Source organism: Cajanus cajan, chromosome 3 (genome assembly GCF_000230855.2).
Source record: "Cajanus cajan strain Asha chromosome 3, NIPB_CcT2T_4, whole genome shotgun sequence".
In the NCBI taxonomy this organism is placed as follows: domain Eukaryota; kingdom Viridiplantae; phylum Streptophyta; class Magnoliopsida; order Fabales; family Fabaceae; genus Cajanus; species Cajanus cajan.
In genome coordinates, this window is record NC_138519.1 from 500,887 (window position 1) to 524,286 (window position 23,400).

Genomic DNA, 23,400 nt, shown 5'->3' on the forward strand with positions numbered 1-23,400 from the left:
CTAATACTTTACTTATATTAATACTCTGATTGGTTTAAATTTTCATTCGTGAACATTTGAGACGTGGCTAGTTCAACTTGAGTGATGGCTCTGAATTTGCCCTCTCCAGCTCAAGTGAAGCCCTTATTTTTCTCATCAAATAACTCCACAAAACTTCCAGGTTCTTCTCTCCTGTCTTTGTCTCAAACGTGCTTATGCTTCTTGATAAGCAAAAACAATAAGGGCTTCTTCTTTACTTCAACTTTTGTGTTAACTTTGTGTTTCTGAGCTTATCAACCTTATTTTTATTTTTTTTTTAATTTCCCCATAAACTTCATGTGCTATATATTCACCAAATGGGTATCCTTTCTTTTCTGCTTATTATTTTGCTTCTTCTTCTTTTTGGGCTGTTTGTTGGTTATTCTCATGAGCAACACACCATTTTCATATCTTTATTTTTTTGTTCAATTTTTATATCCTGTTTTTCTTACAATATTCCTACTATTCCTTTCATTTCATGATAAAAAAAGTGAGGGAAATTATAAATTTTGAAGTTCTCTCTTCTTAGTGAAAAATAAATTTATATTCTTGTTAATTAATCACTTCCTTACTATGATGGTATGCTTTGAGGTAAGTTCTGATGGAAACGATAGAGAAAAAGGCAATGAACTTAGATAAGGAAAGCAGTGGGTGTGTGTGCATGCAGTAAGTGACGAAGAAACGACAAAAAAACATATATGTACGTAAATAAAATAAGAGGTACGGTAGGTAGAGTTAGTTGGATAAGCCACAGAGCTCAAAGGCAAACACATTAACTATTAATTACTTTTCCTCTATCGTTTTCAAATTCATGGATTATTATTATTATTATTATTATTATTATTATTATTATTATTATTATTATTATTATTATTTACAGCTTCATATCAAAATAGATAGATATTTACTTAATAAGTGATAAGTTAAACGATTTTTAGGAAATAAACTAAAGACTTTTACTTAAGGTTTTAAAATATTCGACATTGTTCTAAAAGAATCTCCAATATATTTTGCACGTGAAACTAAGTTGATATTTCACCCTTAAAATTATTATAAAATCATCTAAAATAAATATGAATTTAATTAAAATACACAATAATTTATATATATATATATATATATATATATATATATATAGACACATATACACTATTATTTATAATAAATATTTAATTTTTTTTTCATGAGATTATTTGGCTAACAAGTTATCAAATAAATAAAAAATCAATTAGTGGAAGCTTAAATTTTAGAAATTTTGATTTATAAAAAATTATTATTACTTATAAATATTATAAGGTTGTATTTTCAAAATTGAAATGGAAATACTATTATGATAGTATATAATGACTTCATTTATGTAATAACTTTTCATTTTTAGACAGATCACTAGACATTAAGTCATAGCAATAGATGAAAAAATCCAAGTAGCTGGATTGATTTCTTTAACCGAAACATTTTTCATTTAGACCCACAATTTTTTATATATAAAAATATAACTTTATTAAAAAATAAAAAATCACAAATTATTCGATGATCTATCACTTTTTATTTTTAAAATATTTAAAATAAAATATTTATTTGAAATGAAAAAAACTTGTCTTGCCTTCTACCAACCAGACAAAAAGCGCATATACAGGTGCAGAACAAATAGTTTTATCTACTTATGGAATGCGTGTCAAAAACTCCCACGTGTCCAATCAGAAAAAAAAAATCAGTTAAGGACCACCAAAAAAAAAATTTATTTTGTAACAAATTATTTATCTTAAATAGAACAAATAGTTTTATCTAACTTCTGAAATGCGTCTCATAAACTCCCACGTGTCCATTTATAGAAAAAAGAAATCAGTTAAGGACCACCAAAAAGAAATTATTTTCTAAAAAATTATTTATCTTAAACACATTCTTTGATATTAGTAATTATAGCACCGATTATCAAAAGTTGTAAACTTCATATGTTATCTTTTATTTACTATAATAATTGTATATTTTTTTCTTTTAATAGGCTAATTTAGTAATTTTATTTTATTAATTTAAATAAAAAATCATTATTTATCAAAATAAATTATATATATGTAGTCATTTAATAATTTCCATACTCATTAACAAGGTCTTTTTTCACTAGTATTATATAAAATAAGTAAGAATAGTTAATCAAAAATTTGTAATATAAATCAACTCCTATATAGTAAATACAAATCTATATTTTATGTGAGAGTGTTTTTAGAATTTTTTTTTTCAATGAAAGAATTTTTAAATTTTTTTTTAACTTCTTATTTAATTTGATTTTTATTTATTATAATTATTTATGAATTAAATTTAATATATTTAAAATAAATTATCGATAAATAAAAATATAATTATCAATATGAACTATTCATGAAACATACTAGTTATTGATAAAAGTTGGTTCTTAAGAAACATACTTATACTCTATAAGAACATGCATTCAATACTAATTACTGATGTAAAAATCTTATTAAAAGATAATAAGTATTTTTATGTGTTCTTTAAGTTTTGCTTGTGACCTATTCTAACTCTAGCGAGTCTCCAAATCCAAATGACTTGGTGCGTGCTTGTTTTAGGTATTCTTGTATTGTAATGTACATTCAACATGAATGGTATCCCACAAAGTTTTGTTGCTGAAGGGACTGATAATAGAAACACATCCTTAAACTTTCAACATAAACTGCACAAAAACTGTGGTATAATTCCACTGGATTAAAATATGGTTGACCACAAATTTGGTTTTTTTAATCATACAACGTTTGTGTAGAATCTACGTGACTGACATTGTTCACAATACAAATTCCACGTCAAGTGTTAAAATGAACAAATTTTTTCAACAAGAAAAAGAAACATTGCATAGTTATAGAGGTCGATCTATGTTATAGTTGATCATATATTTTTGTGAAAACAATAGGTTGTATGCAATTAGTGTTAGTTGATGATAGGTTTAAGTTGATTATAAATTCGCAGGTAGCTTTACTTTGAAAAGAAAAGACTGTGAGACAAGTGTAGAGAGACGAGTTTATTGCTCAGCCGCAGCTCAATCACCACCACCAGCATGGCCAGGAACAGCTATTCCAGAGCCCTCTGATTTTAAGATATGGGATGGACCAAAACCCATTTCTGTCTTGGGATCTACCGGTTCAATTGGAACACAGGTATATATTATCCTTCCGTTTTTTTTTTCATTGTCTTTAAAATTATGCTTAAAAATTAAGATAATTATTAACAACTAATCATATCTTTTAATAGTATCTTGTCATTCGCTTATTTAATCAAATAAAAATAAAATAAAATAATTTAAAAGATATAATTAGTTGTTAGTGTAAAAAAATTTACACTAACAATGTATAGGTGATTAACTCATATTATATTATCAAGTATCAACAACAAGGTTTCAAAATATAATTACATAAATACCTTCCACACTTTTTCATCATCTATAATAACTTTTCTTAATTATTTAAAAAATACTCCACTAATATTTTTATTAACCTCTTAATTATTAATCGTTAAAACAAACACATAATATCAATACAATGTCACGATATCTAAACGTATCGATATGTAATTTACTTTTTTAATCATCTAACTGTTGAATATAAAATTCTTAATATATAAATTAAATTTGTAAATTTTTAAAAAAATTTAAAAATTATTTAATATTTCATTTCATTAATTCAAATTGATGGATGATCATAAAATTATTTTATACGTTGATTTAAATTAATAAAATAAAGTATTAAATAATTTTTAAATTTTTAAAAAATTAACAAACTTGATCTATGTATTAAAAATTTTAAATTTAACAATTGGATTGTTAAAATCTAATAAAACATGAGTTATTAAACGAAATAAATCCACGTAAACTTACTCTTAAGATAAATGGATCCCTCTTTATATATATATATATATATATTTTTCTTTTTTCATGCAACAAACTCCAACGTAATCTCAAAAAATAAAAATCTATATATCATATAGACAACTAGAGTTGCATAGATAGTGTAAAATAATTTTAAACTAATCAATCATATATTATCATTAATATGAAATTTTAGTTATTTATCATAAAAGTCAATAAGTTACTATAAAAGGTCATTAAATAAATGTGTAAAATTATTTTAGATTATTAGTGCATTGTAAAATAAAGTAAACCTTTAGCGATGAAAATAACTCTTATCTAATTAAATCTGGAAGGTTTACTATCTTTCAAGCTATCATATTCTTTTTAGTTTTAAAAGTTATTAAACTGTGAATATTTTTAAAACTCTCTTTATATAAAATTTCTTTTCTTCTATTTCATTCATTTTTTTAATTACTTCCAAGTTTTCCTTTTCACGTAATATATATTTTTTTCAATCTCAACTATTTATATTCTAGAATTATTTTCTTTATTATATATATATATATATATATATATTAATTTCTGCGTCCTAAATTTGAGCTATTTAAAGGCATAGTTGGTCCATATTTGTTGCATTATGGATTGGGCTCATCACATGGTCCGTGTCTCGTTGTATTGGGAATTTATGCAGCGTCGGAAAGGCTCAACAGAATAAAGAAGCAATAGAAAGGTCACAATAGTCTGTTTCATTTCATATTTTCAATTTTAAAAAATTGAGAAAATAAAGAAAAAGTCTTGTGTTTGTCACGTACGTTTCAACACACTATTAATCAAAGGTATAATTAAATTCTCATTCAACAAATTATCTGTGTAATGTGTAATTTTGACAGCGTATAACTAATTAAAGTAAGCCTTTACCTTTATTCCTCCAAGTTGATTAATTATAGCTTGGGATGCCTTAAATCCTTGTAATCTTAATTGTTTTCCCTTGGTTACTTTTGTAGACACTGAGTATAGTGGCTGAGTTTCCAGAAAGATTTAAAGTTGTGGGGCTTGCTGCTGGCTCTAATATTACTCTTCTTGCTGACCAGGTAATAAAAAATACCTTACTCCATACATGTAATGGAACTTTTACATCTATGACCCGAGATGATTTTTTTTTCTTTTTATATTCATATATAAAATACCTGGAGTAATAAACAATGAATTAGTTCTCAAAATTGTATAGTTCTTTTTTTTTTACAGAAATTGTATAGTTTGTTAATCAATCACTTCTTATAATATCATCCATGTTAATCTTTTTCATCTTCTTTTTAACATTCATTTTTTTACTAAAGAAGACTAAAAGTGAATGTGATTTTGTAAAGTCAACACTGGATTTTTGAAATCTTAGTCACAAATGCCCAACCCATACTCCCATAATCTGTTGAGTACTATAGTCTATAGAATCATTGTTATACAGGTCATGCAAGATTGTTCCAATTATTTTGCTTTGCATTCCTTCTCAATTTGTGAATAGAGAAATATTGTAATGGAAGACAATTTGGATGAGAAATAATCTAGAAGCTTTATTGGTTATGTCTCATCTCTTCATAGTAGAAGTAAAAACGATATAAATCTCATAATGTTCGCGATATGTTATATTTTGCAGATAAAGACATTTAAGCCTCAAATTGTTGGTCTTAGAAATGAGTCTTTAATTGATGAACTCAAAGAGGCCTTGGCTGATGTGGAACACAAACCCGAAATCATCCCTGGAGAGCAAGGAGTCATTGAGGTTCTTTTTGTCTGATATCATATGCATATGATTTAACTTATAAAGGCAATACTGTTTTTTCTAAACCCTAATTAATAATATTTTTTCAGGCTGCTCGTCACCCTGATGCAGCCACAGTGGTTACAGGAATAGTTGGTTGTGCAGGATTAAAGGTAATTTTAAATCTTTCTCTTTCAATCTTAATAATCATTCTATTCTGCATATACTATATTTACAAGGTCAAGCTAGATATGGCTTATTCTGGTCTTCCACATGTTTCTACATGTCGTTTAGAATTAATATCACACACTTGAGTGAAATTCATGTAGGACCACTAGATATATGGGTCCAATTTCTTTTTTGGTTATTCACATTCTCAAATCTCAAACTAGCGAGACTCACACAGAATGTGTTACCTCTTAATGTCATTAATATCACAAGGTAATATTTGTATATAGCTGTTTGAGAGAAGAGATTGTTATTGAGCTTGAAAGTTAAAGGATGTCACTTTTTACACATAAATAATGTAACTTGTGTCCGAGAAGAAACTGATATATTTCATGCTGCACATCTTGACTAAAATAGTGAACCAAGTAATTTTCTTCTGAGCTCTACTGCTATTTTGTTCTTCACACATTGATGTAAAATACGTGCACATTTTATGTTCATATTGGTGAAATTCTTAGCAATATTAATTGGGGGGAATAGAGGCTAAAATTATAACGTGTTATTGGTTATTTTCTTCAGCCAACAGTTGCTGCAATTGAAGCAGGGAAAGACATAGCATTGGCCAACAAAGAGACAATGATTGCTGGAGCCCCTTTTGTTCTTCCTCTTGCTCACAAAAATAACATCAAAATTCTTCCCGCAGATTCAGAGCATTCTGCCATTTTTCAGGTACTTAGGTCCATTTACCTAATCACACTCATCTCTTTTTCTGAGTATCTCACTCTTTGCGTCTTTTCTATTGGTTTGAAGCAAAGGATTTATTATTTGATCCACTTCATGCTGCTTCTAATCACGGATGCTTTAATGATTATTCTCTACACAGTCTATCCAGGGGTTGCCAAAGGGTGCACTTAGGAAAATCCTTTTAACTGGATCAGGAGGTGCTTTCAGGTAAGGAAAATTAGTTCAACTTCAAGAGTTTTGATGTTGCCAAATAAAGCCTAAATGGAGCATGCTATTCATATCTTGGGGTGTTGAAAACTTTTTCTGTCTAAATGTAATCCTTGCTTTCTTATATTTATTTACACCTGCGTGTCTCAAACAACACATGTTTTCTGTGCTCTATATATAAGTTTTCATTAAGCTTGAAGCCATGGTTTTAAAAGACATCTATGAAAGAGATATTGGCAACAACGTAAAGGCTTTTGAGCTCACCACAATTTTTCAAACAATGTTAAGGATTGCGACCAAACTGCAACCGCAACTGCCATCGTAATTTAAAACCTTACTTGAAGCAATGAAAGGGAACTTAAAATGGAAAACTTAATACCACTATAATCTTGATGAAGGAGATCTACATGAATCATGATTGTCTTATTTGGGAAACCATCGATCATTCCATCTCTTAATTTTGTTGTTCTAGGCTCTATATACTTAACCTGAATTATCATTCATTCTGGTGATTAATAGAGAATGGCCTGCTGAAAAGATGAAAGACATTAAACTTAAAGATGCATTAAAGCATCCCATATGGAGTTTGGGGAGAAAAATAACTATCGACTCTGCTACCCTTTTCAACAAGGTTTGTTTCCTTCTGCAGTCAATGCATTTGGATCAAAAAGTCCTTTCTTGTGAATCTATATATTGATTTGCTTATAGCTATATAACAAACTTATTTTAATTCTTGGCAGGGTCTAGAAGTAATTGAAGCACATTACTTGTTTGGAGCAGATTACGACGATATTGAGATTGTTATTCATCCACAATCTATCATACATTCCTTGGTTGAAACACAGGTTTGAACCATACAATATGCTGCGTTAGTTTTTACTTGTTAATAAACACAAATTCTCATTGACTTACTGAATAATGAATGACATCACCTACAAATACAAGTTGAAAGCTTGAACATGTGAATTGCTGAAGTTCACATTGAAATGCAAGGAAAAGACAATTCAAAACAAGAGACAGATCAACACACATTACTTTGACTTTATAAATATTTTTTTCCTTTTCAGGATTCATCTGTTATTTCACAGTTAGGGATACCTGACATGCGCTTACCTCTCCTTTATACATTATCATGGCCAGAAAGAATCTACTGCTCTGAATTAACTTGGCCTCGCCTTGATCTTAGCAAGTACAAACACTTTTCCCTTGAATAATGTTTTCTTTAGTTCAAAGATGGCTTACTATATCTTAAAGCATTCATCACCATGGTGTAGCCTATCTTGATGAGTAGATTTCAATAAGAAATCATAATTGAATTTCAATTTCTTTTTTCACACCATATTGCCAGCCAGATAACTTATTTTCCATTACTTATTAAACTCATCACGCATGATGAACCTTAGTGATAATTTGCATTCCTTGCAAACTGTTTAAGTTATTGACACAATTATATTTAACATCTCATCATCACCCAGGTATGGTTCTCTAACATTTTTCGCACCCGATGATAAGAAGTTTCCATCAGTGAATCTTTGCTATGCTGCTGGACGTGCTGGAGGCACCATGACAGGAGTTCTTAGTGCAGCAAATGAGAAAGCTGTAGAAATGTTTGTGGAAGAAAAGTAAGCATTATCTTAGTTACTTTCCTAATGCCATTGCGATATATCCCCAAATTTCTTCGAGAAGGGTGCATCAGGACTAACTTAACATTTCAACATTTGGAATATCATAATGTAAATTAAAAATTAATTGTCTGATGATATTGAAATTTGATGAATTGGAGTAGAGTTACTAGTTATTTATGCAGATGAAAAGTGTTCCATGTCATGAAACAGTCCATACATCAAAAAATAATTTTACAATTTCCTTCTACTAAAATAATACATGATTTTACCCATACAAGCATGCATGTTTTGTTTCAAAACCCAAAACGGTTACTATTGTTAGGGATTTGTATGGATATGTCATTTGACTTGTGTAGGGGTGTGTGTGTGGGGGGGGGGGGGGGGGGGGTTAGAAGTCATAGAAAATTCATTATTATTTGTATTCTTGGGTGAAAAAAGAAACCTTGTACTTGAGCACTTCTATGTACTTGAATATTTGATTAAATTGACTTTTATCTATACTTCTTTATCTACACTTCACGTGTTCTTTGACAATGTTTGTTGTGTTCACAATATAAATCCTCTTCTGAATGCCTTTCTTTCTCCTGTTTCCAGGATTAGTTATCTGGATATATTCAAGGTTGTGGAACTAACATGCCAGGAACATCAAAAAGAATTAGTAGCATCTCCTTCACTCGAAGAAATTATTCACTATGACCAGTGGGCACGACAATATGCTGCTAGTCTGCAAAAAGCTTCTAGTGTTTGAATCCCATGTTTCTGACAAATTTTAGAAGTGGGGGCTGTGGTGGATTGTTTGTTTCCAACTACTAGTATATTTTGTAAATGTATTTGTTGGTTCATCAATCTTCTCAAATGTAGATGGGTAGCTATATAAAGTATATGTACTCCTAAATGGTTTTCAATAAAAGCTCTTGCTTCATAATACCATTTTTGAGATGATAATGCAACCTAGGTAGTACTTCCACAAAAAGTCATTTATATTGATGTTATAAATTTCTCTTAATAAAATAACGTTATAAAATTATTGGTAGAATGAAATCGAACAAAAGCAATATGACCTATTTTACAAATCTTCCTTGCAAATCTCTTTAGCCTTCTTTTTTTCACTTTGTATTTGATGATTGCTCTCTTCCCCGTGCCAAATGTGGGGAAGATGTGGATAACAACTCTTATGAAGGATCAGAAGATGATATGTCTCCCACCAGTAGTTGCTAGACCCTACCTCCTGGATTGAAGGAGGGACAAATTTTTTCTACATTACTCTTATTTCTTTTCAAGATTTATGGAAGATTAAGAATAACTCTAAATAAAATTACTTTACTCAATAATTTATGAAACTAAATTTTAATGATTTAATTATTGAATTAAAAATTCTTAATAAATATATTAAATTAAAAAAATTTCACATAGTGTAAAAATCATTTTATATTTTACTATATTTATTGAAATTAATGTATAATATACTTTTGTGAATAACTGTTAATTTAAATTAATGTAACGAAATATTAAATATATTTTTAAATTTATTAACAATTTGTAAGTTTGATCTATTCATTAAGAAAATATATATTCAACTATGTAGATAATGAATTATTGAATAGAATAATTCTATAAAGACTTACTTTTGAGTAAGTGAATCCTCTCATATATATATATATATATATATATATAACTTATTTCAAGAGTAAGTTTATTTAGATTTGTTTTGTCTAATAATTCATGTTCTACATTAAATTTAATTATCCAACCATTGAATTAAAATTTCTTAATACATAAATCAAGTTTGTAAATTTTAAGAAAATTTAAAAATTATTTGATATTTTACTTCATTAATTTAAATTGATAGGTCATCATAAAAATATTTTATATGTTGATTTAAATTAATATAACAAAGTATGAAATAATTTTCAAACACACATAGATATCAAATTTTTTCATTAGATTAAATTAACAGTTTAGTTTACACAATGCACAAATTAAATATTTATAATATATAATTAAAATTTAAAATGAATTACGCATATAAAATTGTTTGAATATATGAAAATTATTATGTTTGAATATATATATATATATATATATATATATATATATATATATATATATAATAGAAAGAAATGTATGGAGGAGAATACACAAGTTAGAGTAAATATTAATCATTAGACTTTATTATCAATGGTCAAAATTAAATTACACAAGTTAGATAATTTTTTTAAATCATATCTTTTAAAGTGATAAGGTAATTTTAAATCTCAATTATTTTATGATGATTACTTGTTCAAAATTTACTCATTTGAATTCTTTTTTTAAAAAAATCATATAACAAAGTGATTACGTAACTTTTAGTCTCAATCATTTATGAATGATTACTTGTTCAAAATTTACTCTTTTGCTTCTCGCATAATAAAGTCAGTATCAATTTATCATCACGTACGTTCTATTATATATAATATAATAATTGTTTATTTTAATTTAGTCTTATTTTTATTTTTTATCTTAATTTGGTCCCAATAAAATTAATTGGTCACAATTTGGTCCCTAATAAATTAATTGGTTTTAATTTGAGACTTCTATCTAAATTATTTAAACGGAGTTAATTGTATAGCCACGTGGATGCCACGTAGATACATAGGTGGATGTCACGTAGATGCCAATTTTTTGAAAATACCTGGAACCAGAACGGGCCGTTTTAGTTCCAGACTACTAAGCATAAACGATCAATGATTATAGTTTATGGTTGTGAATCATGGAAGGAAAAAGACCAAAGGTACAAAGCATTTCAAACACTGAATTTGGTAATATTGTCAATGAAAATTGATAACTTCAATTGCTAAACAGTAGGCTATACAATGTATTATTAAGGACAATGCAATGTATCACTAAAGACAATAGCAGATTTTATTTCATTTCAAACTGGAGTGAACCACTTATTACCAAATTGACACTATACAGTAAAGGATGAAATGACATAGTATTTTTCCTTAAATTCATTAACGATGTACCCCAACAACAACCTGTTCTTGAAGAGCTAGAACTTGAAGTAAAGGAAGATGATACACAGGACTAACATTTCACCACAACCATATGCAGGGACAGATCTAAGTTAATCATAAAAAATTTTCATTCTTTTTTTATATATAAAATATTAATAATTTTATAAAATATATTATTAATTATATTTTAATTATGTTGTTATATCTAATATAATAAATATTTTTGTTTTAAATGAATGTAAAAATTTAGAAGACACTAAAAGAAAATAAATTAATAATTTTATTATGTTTATCCTATTAATTTTTATCATTTTATTCTTCTAATTTTAAATAAGTTACAAAAAATTATAAAGTGACACTTAAATATTTCTTTAGACAGAAAGAGAAAAAGAAAAAGTTATTACTCTATTTATAAGACAATTATGTTTTATAACAATAAATAATTTTAAAATTTTTACCATAAAAAAATATTTTTCAAAATTATTATATTTTTTAATAAAATTAATAAAGAATATTCTATTCTCAATCTTGGAATGGGCCATTCTGAATCCAGAACGGCCTGTTCTGAAACCAGAACGGGCCGTTCTGATGTACTAGTGCTGCGTTAATTTTGCATCTAGAACGGTCCGTTTCAGATGCAAAATTAACACACCAAGAGTGCATCCAGAACGAGCCGTTTTGGTTCCAGGTGTTTTCTCAGAATTTGGCGTCCACGTGGCATCCACGTATGCATCTACGTGGCATCCACGTGGCCAATAGTTAACTCCGTTTAAATAATTTGGATGGAAGTCCCAAATTGAAACCAATTAACTTATGAGGGACCAAATTGAGACAAAAAATAAAAGTGGGACTAAATTGAAATAAACAATTATTATAAGGGAACAAAATAAGGTTTTAGCCTATATTATACTATTAGATGTTATTTTAAGATATACTAATTTTTATTAATAATTTAATTAAAAACATATTAATGGGTCCTAAGGCTTAATTGATTTTTCCGTTAATAGATAACATGGTAGATAACCTTTAAACAAAAAACAAAAGAATGACGTACAAAACTTTATGTGCCAGAAAATACCTAATGTATTTCGTTTATGACATGTTCAGGGTTTTACCTATATAATACATTATCAGCGAGATGGATTAAGTGTTTGATTAATTAGATATTGGATTGACTTTATTATTGATTTTAAACTATAAATTATTCGATACTGATAACACTAACCCTAGCTTCTCTCATACTCTGAATTGAAAGGTTTATTTGCAAACTTACTCTATTAAACTATATTTACAATATATTAATAGTAATACATTCTTTTAAACACAAATTTTTTAATTAGTTAAAATTTATTAAAAAAATATAAAATTTGAAGGAACTTTTATTTTATTTAATGACTTTTTTTTAATTTTGTAATTTTTCAAATAAATAAGAATGAGTATGTTATAAAATATAAAAAAAAAAGTGTATTAAAGAGTATATTGTGATATTCTTATGTATTAATTTAGTAGCAACGTGAATGAGATGCCAAATCTGTGTTGGATCTTATGACCCACATCGTGAAAATAGGAGCTTTCAATAGAGATTTAGTGTAAAATCCAAATCTTTGAAAAATATAGAGTAGGACATATTAGAATTTAATATTCAACGCCGACTCTAATCGAAAACAATTAAATTAAACTCCTCGTTTTAGCGTTTTAAAATTAGTAATTAATAGTGTTTTTTGAGAGAAAAAAAATAATAATTACCAAATAAATAATATTAACTAAGTAAGAACAATTATTATTTCTTAAAATTCTTTATGGTATTATGGTGGTTTTATTTTTATAAAATACCACCCTCCACTGCAACAAAAAATTTTATTAACGATAATTATTTAATGACAATAATTTAATTGTCGCTATTTAATTATCTTATAATTCTCTATTTTTTCCACATATTTTTGTTTTGCTAATAATTGACTGTTTGTTTGATGTAAGGCCTCAACTCATTCTCGAATAAAGAACAATTTTGTTAACTCCTTGAATTTATCTGTCTTCATTAGTTTAATAAAAGCATCTGCAACCTATAACTTAGTACAATAATAAACTAACTCCAGTTTTCCTTTAGTCATTTGGTCTCTTAAGAAATGAAACTTAGTCTCTATAAGTTTGCTTCTTCCATTTGCTCATGAGTTCAGCCACTTGCCTTTCAATCTCCTTTGTCTCTTGTGGGTTGCTTTTATATGTGGTCCATTAGGCAAAAAAGCTCTCGGAATGAGATTAATGTGATGCTCAATTCCTCTTAGAGGTGGCAAACCATCTGGTACACTTTCTAGAATAACATCTTCAAAATCCTGCAAAAGAGACTCAATACAAGAAGGCAATTCAAACTTGTCAAATTGGTTAGCATACAAAATCTGACTTTGGCAAAACAACAAGTAGAGGAGTTGCCTTGCGCAAAGCACCCTCCTTACCTCCCTTTCTTTTGCTAAACAAAGTTGTTTGCCTTCAAGTGTTTCACTATTTTTCTTTTCTCTCTTTTTCCTCTCAAGTGTTTCACTCTTTCTCTCAATTGCTATCTTTTCTCTTATTTTGATTTGATCCTCACACACCTCTCTAGGAGTCAAAGGCTTAAGAACCACTTTCTTGTCTTGATACACAAAAGAGATTTTGTTAGTAAAACCATCATGGATAGCTTTGGTGTCATACTACCATAACCTTCCCGAAAGAATGTGGTTGGCCTCCATTGGGACTACATCACATAACACTTTGTCTTGGTATTTCCCAATGGCAAGAGACACTTCCACTTGCTGCCTCACTTGTACTTCTTCTCCTTTGCTAAGCCATTGAAGCTTGTATGGGCTAGGATGTGGTTTAGTTTCCATATTCAGTTTTGACACTAATCTTGAACTCACCACATTTGTGCAACTTCCCCCATCAATAATCACCAAACACACCTTAATTAATTGAACATCTTGTATAGAAAATGTTCTCCCTTTGAGATGCATCCACGACTTTGATTTGGCTTCCAAGCAACCTCCTAATCATATACAACTCTCCCTCCGTAGCCACCACCTCTTCTTCATTCTCCTCTTCCTCTCCACCATTAGCTTCAAATTAGCTTGTGTACTCCCCATTATCCTTGAGAAGAATGGTCTTCTTTGTAGGACACTCATAGGCATAATGTCCCATGCCCAAGCACTTGAAGCACTTCACTTCTCTAGTTCTCTTTGGTTGATGATCAACTTGCTTTTGAGGTGCTTTCCCATGGTTAGAAAGTGTTGCATTGCTAAAGGAGGCAATACCTTCTTTCTTGACTTTATCCTTCCAAATTGAAGGATTATAGCTAGTAGAACTCCTTCTTGTTGTACTCTTTCTTTTTAGCTGTTGTTCTACTTGAATGACCTTATGCAAAAGATCCTCCATCTCTACAAATTCCTACAACTCCACAACATCTCTAATGTCATGATTTAATCCACTAAGAAAGCGAGTTATAGTTACCTCAAAATCTTCTTTAATTTTGGCTTGGATGATAAGCACTTCCATCTCTTTATAGTAATCTTCAACTCCCTTGCTTCCTTGAGACAATTTCTGTAACTTCAGTTTCAAATTCCTATGGAAGCTAGATGGCACATAATGTTTCCTCATGATTCTTTTCATTTCTGCCCAAGTGTCCACCATAGGCTCTTCATTTCTAGTCCCTTCCGTTTGCAACTTATTCCACCAAATTAATGCATAGTCAGAAAATTCAGTAATTGCAAGTCTCACCTTTTGCTCCTCATTATAGTTGTTACAAGAGAATGCATGCTCAATCTTGAGCTCCCACTCCAAGTATGCCTCTGGATCACTCCTACACTTGAAAGGTGGTACATTTAGCTTAATTACTTCTATTCTTCACTCATTGTTATTCGGCCTTCCTCCTCCTCCAGGTGGGGTTCTATTCTCCAACTGATCCAACCTCTCATGGAACTCATCTTGTTATTGCTTCATCAATCTCTCTAAATGTTAAGATAGTGCAGCAATTTGAAGCTAAATATCATTCCTTTCTGCCATGATAAACAAATAGATCAAAAGTAACAACAACAAGTATATAGTTGCTGTTTGAAAATTTTCCTTACCCACTCAATTGTTTGCACACACAATTTGGATTTTACTATAATGAGCATTCTTGACTTTTTCCTCAATATTCTTCCTTGAGTTCTTAACAAATCAATAAGAGAAAATGCAAAGAACTTTCACCAATCTGTATACATACAATTAAACTCAAGAAAAGCTAACAAAAATGACTCAAATGATGAACAAAAGAAGGCAATAAACACTAGGACAACAACCAGAATTTTAGACACAAACAAAGAAAGGAGGTTTGACTCAAAGTGAAACCAAAGGTGCAACCAACAAACAAAATGGAATTGTACTCAAATTGCAGCCAACAAAGATGCAAACAAACTCAGAATTTGAATAGAACAAGGTGTAGTAATTCTTCCCTATATCAACCACAATATTACCTTAAGAAATGAACTTTTTTAAATAAAAAAATTCTAGCATGAATCATTCACCCCAATTTCTTTTTAACTTAGTTGCATGCTTTCTTTTTCTTTTATTATTATTCTATTTTTCAAACTTCACAATTTTTTTAAAGGCCTAACTTTTGCAATGGTTCAGCCTAAGAAAATTGTCACTAAGGTAATATTATTAATGGTATAGAATTAAGGAAAGAAATTACCCGGAGTGTAGCCTTGCAATTCCTAGAATGTTGTTACCCTAAAGGGAGTTATAAGGGAGGTTCTGGAGTATAGGTTACAATTCCCTGAATGTTGTTGGTGTGTGGCAGGGGATTTTAATGCAATAAGGAGGATTGAAGAGCGAATTAGAGGGAATGGAGATCATGGGTCGTCTCAGATGGAAATCAATGATTTCTCAAAATTTATTCTGAGTATGGGCTTATTAGAGGTACCCCCATCAATTTGTAAATTTACGTGGTTCATTAGTAGAAGTATAGCCTGTAGTGCCCTAGACAAATTTTTGGTTTCAGAGGATTGGTTGGAATTGGCACCAAGTACCTTTTAATTGGTGTTAGAGAGAGATTTATTGGACCATTGTCCTATCTTCTAAGAGAATCTCTGATTAGTTAAGAGGTTAAGCCATTCAAACTTATCAATGGGTGGTTGGATTGTGATGGTTTTGAGGAGTTCATTATCGAGATGTACAACAACTTGGAATTTCAAGGTTGGGGGGCTTATGTGTTTAAAGAAAAGTTAAAAGCACTCAAAGTAGTTGTGAAGAAGTGGAGTAAGGAAAATACTGGTCAACTAGAGGGAAAAATTGCAGACTTTAAGAAAACTATTGTTAATCTTGATGCCAAAGCTGAGGGGCAGAATTTAGAATTAGAAGGGGTTAAAGTCAGGGCAGAGGCATTTGGGGAGTTGAGAAAATGGAGCAAATTTTAGGAGACCTTTCTTGTACAAAGAGCTAAGTTAAAGTAGCTACAAGCTAGTGATTGCAATACTAAATTTTTCCATGTTGTTATTAATAAGCGGAGAAATTCCAATAGGTTAAAAGGATTGATGCTAGATGGAGTATGGGTGGAAGAGCCACAAAAGATAAAACAGGTAGTTAAACAATTTTTTCGAGAGAGGTACCAGTCCCAAGAGGATATGGGAGTAAGATTAGATAGGGTTAATCTTAAATGACTGACTTCTGAGCAAAGCTTTGGCTTAGTAGCTGAATTCACGGAAGAAGAAGTTAAAAGCGCAATATGGGAGTGTGAAGGGTCAAAGGCTCTAGGCCTGATGCCTATAGTATGAAATTTGTGAAGCACTTTTAGAACCTTCGTAAGGGAGACATTATGAATGTCAAGATAGATTTTTATGCAAATGGGATGCTGCCTAGGGGGTCAAATGCCTCTTTTATCACATTGATTCCAAAGAAAGATGTTCCAACTAATCTTAAGGAATACATGTCTATTTCCTTGGTTAGAGTGATGTATAAGATTATTGCAAAAATGTTTGCAAGGAGGCTAAGCTCAGTGATGCATAACATAATAGAGGAAACCCAAACAATTTTTATTAAGGGTAGGCAACTTCTTGACAGTGACGTGGTGGTGAATGAAACAATTCATGAGGCAAAGTGTCATAGGAAACTCCTCCTCGCATTCAAAGCAGACTTTGAAAAGGCATACAATGCGGTCAGTTGGCCATTCCTTTTTTACATGTTCAGGAGGTTTGGATTCTATGAAAAATAAATTGGTTGGATTCAGGGTTGTCTTCAATCATCCTCTGTATCTATGTTAGTCAATAGGAGTGCAACCCAAGAGTTTAATATGTAGAGAGGCTTAAGACAATGGGATCCAATGGCTCCCTTTTTATTTTTAATAGTGGTAGAAGGTCTTGGAGGACTAGTTAAAGAAGCAGTTATCAAAAATTTACTTTTAGGAATGAAGGTTGGTAGGTAGGGGATTCAAGTTGTGATCCAACAATATGCCAATGAAACCTTGTTTATGGTATAACCATAGTACAATAATGTATTTTCCTTGAAAAATATTTTAAGGTGCTTCGAAATATCCTCTGGGTTGAAGATAAATTTTCATAAGAGTAGTGTGGGAGGTGTAGGGATAGGTGACAAGGATCTGGAGTTCTTTGCTGGGATTTTAAATTGGAGGATTATGCAGTTGCCATTTTATTATCTAGGGCTTTTCGTGGGGGTTAGTGCGAGGAGTGAAAGAGTGTGGCAGTCTATTTTGAAGAGAATGAAAGTTAAATTAAATAGCTGGAGGCAAAAAAAATTGTCATTAGGGGGCAGATTTGTTTAATTAAATCTACTCTCTCCTCCATCCCTCTATTTTTCCTTTCTTTTTTTAGGTTGCCTAAAAAGATGTATCATGCCATCCAGAAGCTACAGAGAAGGTTCTTGTAGGGAGGCTCTGAAGAATATAAAAAAGTAGCTTAGATCAAATGGGAATCGGTGTGCAAACCAAAAGAACAAGGTGGCTTGGGAATCAAAGACATTGATGTCTTCAATAAAGCCTTTCTTGGCAAATGGAGATGGTGGGTTCTAAATGGTGACAATGCTCTATGGGTAAAAGTTTTTCAATCCAAATATGGAGAGCTTCGAAGCAGATTATCTATGGGGGTGGGATTAAATCAGTCTCAATGGTGGAAAAATATTATGAAGGCGACGTCAAAAGAGGGTACAAGGACTTGGTTTGAAGATAATATGAAGGCAATGGTGGGGGAATGGCTTAGTGTTCAAGTTTTGGGAGTTGAGACAGGGGGGCAAATAGTCTAAGAGTTTTATTTCCTAGGCTATTTGCCTTTTCGAGTCAAAAGGAAGCCTTAATCTTAAAGGTGGAAGTGTGGCGTGAGAATACTTAGGAATGGAAGTTAGGATAGATAAGACCTTTACTTAGCTGGAAAGTTGGTAGGGTGGATGAGTTAATGAGATGGCTTGTATGGATCCAGTTAAACCGAAAGGTAAAAGATAGTTGGAAGTGGGGAAGAATGTCTGGCAAGGATGAAGACTACTCTATTAAAGAAGCCTACAAGTTAATCCACAGTTATTGTTAAGGACAAAATTCAATCTTTTTTAAGGCTATCTGGAAAGTAAAAGTGTTGTCAAAGGTAGTAGTCTTTGCTTGAAGGGTAGTTCAAAATCAGATTCCAACAAAGGTAGAGTCGGCTAAAAGGAATGTTCAAGCTTCTGATGGCGAGTTATGTCCTATTTGTCTATCTAAGCTTGAAATTGTTTCACACCTACTGTTTTCCTATCCATTAAGTTATCAGGTATGGATGAAATGTTATTGCTGGTTGGGGCATTTGGTGTCTATGTCCTTAGACTGTACTTCACATTTATGACAACATCTTGGATTGGGGAGTAGGAATAAAAGTAGTAAGGTTTTGTGTGTAATTTGGTTAGGAACCTTATGGTCTATCTGGGGTTAGCAAGGAATGCGATTTTATTCAAAGGAAGATCATTCCATGTGGAATATTATAATGTTGCTAAAGGAATCTCTAACTTGTACTAATAGTATTGTAAGCTCTTTTGATTACGCCTTGCGACTAAAAGAATCTCTACTTATTGAATGAAATTTTTTCTTTAAAAAAAATAACCAAAATTATAATGTTGCTAAAATTAGTATATGAATAAAAAAAATAAAATAAAATTAGACTATATAGAGATATTATCCAATCATGTAATAATTGAGTGTTATGATAATAATTTTGGTAACTATAATTTATATGTTAAATTAAGTATTAGAAAAGAAAATATACATCCTTTATGTTCTACAAAGTTTCTACAATTTTTTAAAAATCATATTTGATTATTGAAATGGTCTAGAGACTAATTCAAGGTTCAATGATTCAATCATAATCAAACTGATATTAATAAAACAATAATAATAATAATAATTATCAATACAAAAGTAAGATTCAATAAATATAATATCATAATTTTATAACATTAAAAATTAAAATTAAACATTTGTATAGGTTATTAAATGTTTAATGTATATATAAAATTATAAACTAAATATAATATAATATTTAAGTTTAAATTTTACTAAAATATAACAATTGTCCATTAATTATAATAAATATACATCTAGAATAAAAAATATCAAATTAATATAATATAAAATAAAAATAAAAATATAAAAAATTATAAATTAACATAAATGATTAAATTATATTTATAAGACAAACGTAAATATAAGTTTTTTTAATTTATAATTTTTTAATTAAATATATATTTTCATTTAATGTTTTATATTAATTTTTAAAAATTAAAAAAAATCTTTTAATTAGATTGTTTTGACCAATTTTGACTTATTTCGGACCAGTTCTACCATTCATCAATTAGTTTCAAAATAGTTTTTTCGGCCAAACAGACTAGTTAAGGACTGCTTCGACCAATCAATTTGATTTGATTTTTAAGATCATCGTTTCTATTATATAACATTCATCATTTGAAATTATAATTAATTAATTATTATGCATATGTATATTGGTAATTTTATTAAAAATTTAAATTTGATTAAATTATCGATTAAAAAAATAATAAATATAGTTATTGCTTTTAATTCATAAACAAAAATAACCAATATTAATTGTAAGATAGAGTAATTAATAATTTGAAATTATATTAAATTAACATTTATATATATTAATGATTATAATTAAGAGATTGAATTTGATTAAATTTTAAGTTAAAAATATAATTAATTGTATAGTAAATTCTTTTGTCAAAGTCTAATAAATGATTAAATTATATTTATAAGACAAATTATTCTAATTTATGATTTTTTAATTAAATATATATTTTTATTAAAAAAATATTTTAAATTAATTTTAAAAATTAAAAAATTTCTTTTAATTAAATTGATTTGATCGATTTTGACTTATTCTAAACTAGCATTATCGTTCATCAATCTGTTCCAAAATAATTTTTTCGGTCAAGTAGACTAATTAAGAACTAGTTCGACCAACAACTTTGATTTAATTTTTATTAAGATCATGATTTTTATTATATATGAAATTATTACATAATAATTGACATTCATAATTTGAAATTATACTTAATTAATTATTATGTATATGTATATTCTAAATTTTATTAAAGATTTAAATTTGATTAAATTATCGAATAAAAGAAAAATAAATAATGTAGTTATTACTATTAATTCATAAACAATAATAACCAATATTAATTGTAAGATAGAGCAATTAATAATTTGAAACTATATTTAATTAATATTTATATATATTAATGATTATAATAATTAAGATATTGAATTTGATTAAATTTTAAGTTAAAAATATAATTAATTGTATAGCAAATTCTTTTGTCAAAGTCTAATAAATGATTAAACTATAATATATATATATATATATATATATATATATATATATATTTTTTTTTTTTTTTGTAACTATGATATTTGTATGAAATATCTATCCTAGAAAATAATGACCGATTATCATCAAAGATCATAAGTGTACATAAGCATAAGGTGAGTATTCTTCTTCCAATATAAATTATTTCAAACCCAAGGTTTAGGGGTACAAACTCCTACCACTTGTACCAACCAATAAAAGTAAATGTTATTATAATTAGTATAGAATAATTGATTATTTGAAATTATATTTAATATATATATACATATATATATATATATATATATATATATATATATAAGAGTTCAAACGACACCGGTGTAACTTTTATTAAGTATTACACCGCTCAATAACTTTATTTTAAATATGAATTTTATAAATCCAATCGTTAGATTGAACATTCATATCACTTTATTAAAATTGAACAACAACTTGAAGGTAATCAAAGTGTTTATATTTTATTATATTTTAAAATGTATATACTACATCAATTTTTTTTATAAGAATGAAGTATAAAATTCATCGGTGTAACTTTTACTAAGTATTACATCGCTCAATAACTTTATATTAAATGTGAATTTTATAAATCTAACCTTCAAGTTGTTGTTCAATTTTAATTAAATTTGATATACACATATAAAGTGATATGAATGTTCAATTTAACGATTGGATTTATAAAATTCATATTTTAAATAAAGTTATTGAGTAGTGTAATACTTAGTAAAAGTTACACCGATAGATTTGATACTTCATTCTTATAAAATAAAATTGACGTAATATATTCACTTCAAAATATACTAAAATATGATTACTTTGATTACCTTCAAATTGTTATTCAATTTTAACAAAGTTTGATATACACATATAAAATGATATGAACTTTCAATCTAACGGTTAGATTTACAAAATTCACAATTAATATAAAGTTATTGAGTAGTGTAATATTTAGTAAAAGTTACACCGGTGTTATTATAACTCTCCTCTCTCTCTCTCTCTATATATATATATATAGAGAGAGGAGGGTTCAAACGACACTGGTGTAACTTTTATTAAGTGTTACACCACTCAATAACTTTATATTAATTTTGAATTTTTATATTAATTTTGAATTTTGAAAATCCAACCGTTAGATTGAAAGTTCATATCTCTTAGATCATATATATCAAAATTTGTTAAATTTGAACAACAACTTCAAGGTAATCAAAGTATTCATATTTTAGTGTATTTTGAAATGAATATATTACGTCAATTTTGTTTTATGAGAATGAAGTATCAAATAATCTTGGATTAATATAAAATTTTGTATATATGATCTAAGAGATATGAACTTTCAATCTAACGGTTGGATTTTCAAAATTTACTTTTAATATAAAGTTATTGAGTGGTGTAACACTTAGTAAAAGTTACACTGATGTCGTTTGAACCCTCCTCATATATATATATTGTTGGATTGAGCGCTTACCACTAAGCCAAAAGCTATAGCTAATAGTTAGGGCGCAACTCTTTCTACTTAAGAGCGTAGCAGCCCAAGCGCCATGATGCGACAGTGACTTGGCCCACCTAGCCTCTGCCACGGGACAATTGATGCAACACGCAACAATCTCCCCCTCAGCAATTGCCCCGCTGGGTATCGAACTCATGACCTTGGCTCTGATACCAATTGTTAGTCAAGTAGCCTCGTATTAACTTAAGAGGGGGGGGGGGTGAATTAAGTTATCTAATTTTTCTTCTCTTTATAAGTTTTTCTAACTTCTTTCTTATAAATTCAATATCATAAACAAATTGTATGTAATGATGCAAAAACTTCACAACAAAATTAAAAGTATAGGGAAGAGAATTGCAAACTTGATTTTATACTAGTTCAGTCAACCTTGCCTACATCCAGTTCTCAAGTCTCCCACTTGAGATTTTTCACTATGCTTGTAACTTTTACAAGACTCAAATTCTCCAACACCTAGGAATTCCCTTTCCTCGTGTTGAGAATCACAGACCACCAAGGAGAACAACACTTTTTCCTTTACAGATCAATAGATGAGATGAATGAAGTAGAACAACTCTCTTTGAAGAGTGGATTTTACACTTTGTTGATCTAGTAGAACTCTTTAGATAATATTTGCAAACGATTTTGGCCAAGTGATTGTAAAGATAATTTTTCACAATTGAG

General features: G+C 29.0%; 1 protein-coding gene across 1 annotated transcript; it reads left to right on the forward strand.

Annotated features, from left to right (window-relative positions):
* Window positions 1–9,301, forward strand: LOC109791516 (1-deoxy-D-xylulose-5-phosphate reductoisomerase, chloroplastic). Its single transcript, XM_083070056.1, has 12 exons — window positions 1–160; window positions 2,995–3,182; window positions 4,876–4,962; window positions 5,523–5,648; window positions 5,738–5,800; window positions 6,375–6,524; window positions 6,679–6,746; window positions 7,266–7,377; window positions 7,487–7,591; window positions 7,814–7,935; window positions 8,222–8,368; window positions 8,966–9,301. The coding sequence occupies exons 1-12, from the start codon at window positions 85–87 to the stop codon at window positions 9,117–9,119; spliced, it is 1,398 nt and encodes a 465-aa protein (XP_082926182.1). The 5' UTR covers window positions 1–84; the 3' UTR covers window positions 9,120–9,301.
* Window positions 9,302–23,400: the final 14,099 nt, after the last annotated feature.

What these genes read in the sequence shown, in the direction of transcription:
- LOC109791516 (XM_083070056.1), top strand. Translation starts at nt 85, where the DNA reads ATGGCTCTGAATTTGCCCTCTCCAGCTCAAGTGAAGCCCTTATTTTTC. An exon ending in TTACTCTTCTTGCTGACCAG is followed by an intron (nt 4,963 to 5,522) that starts GTAATAAAAAAT and finishes TATATTTTGCAG; the next exon opens with ATAAAGACATTTAAGCCTCA. An exon ending in TTGGTTGTGCAGGATTAAAG is followed by an intron (nt 5,801 to 6,374) that starts GTAATTTTAAAT and finishes TATTTTCTTCAG; the next exon opens with CCAACAGTTGCTGCAATTGA.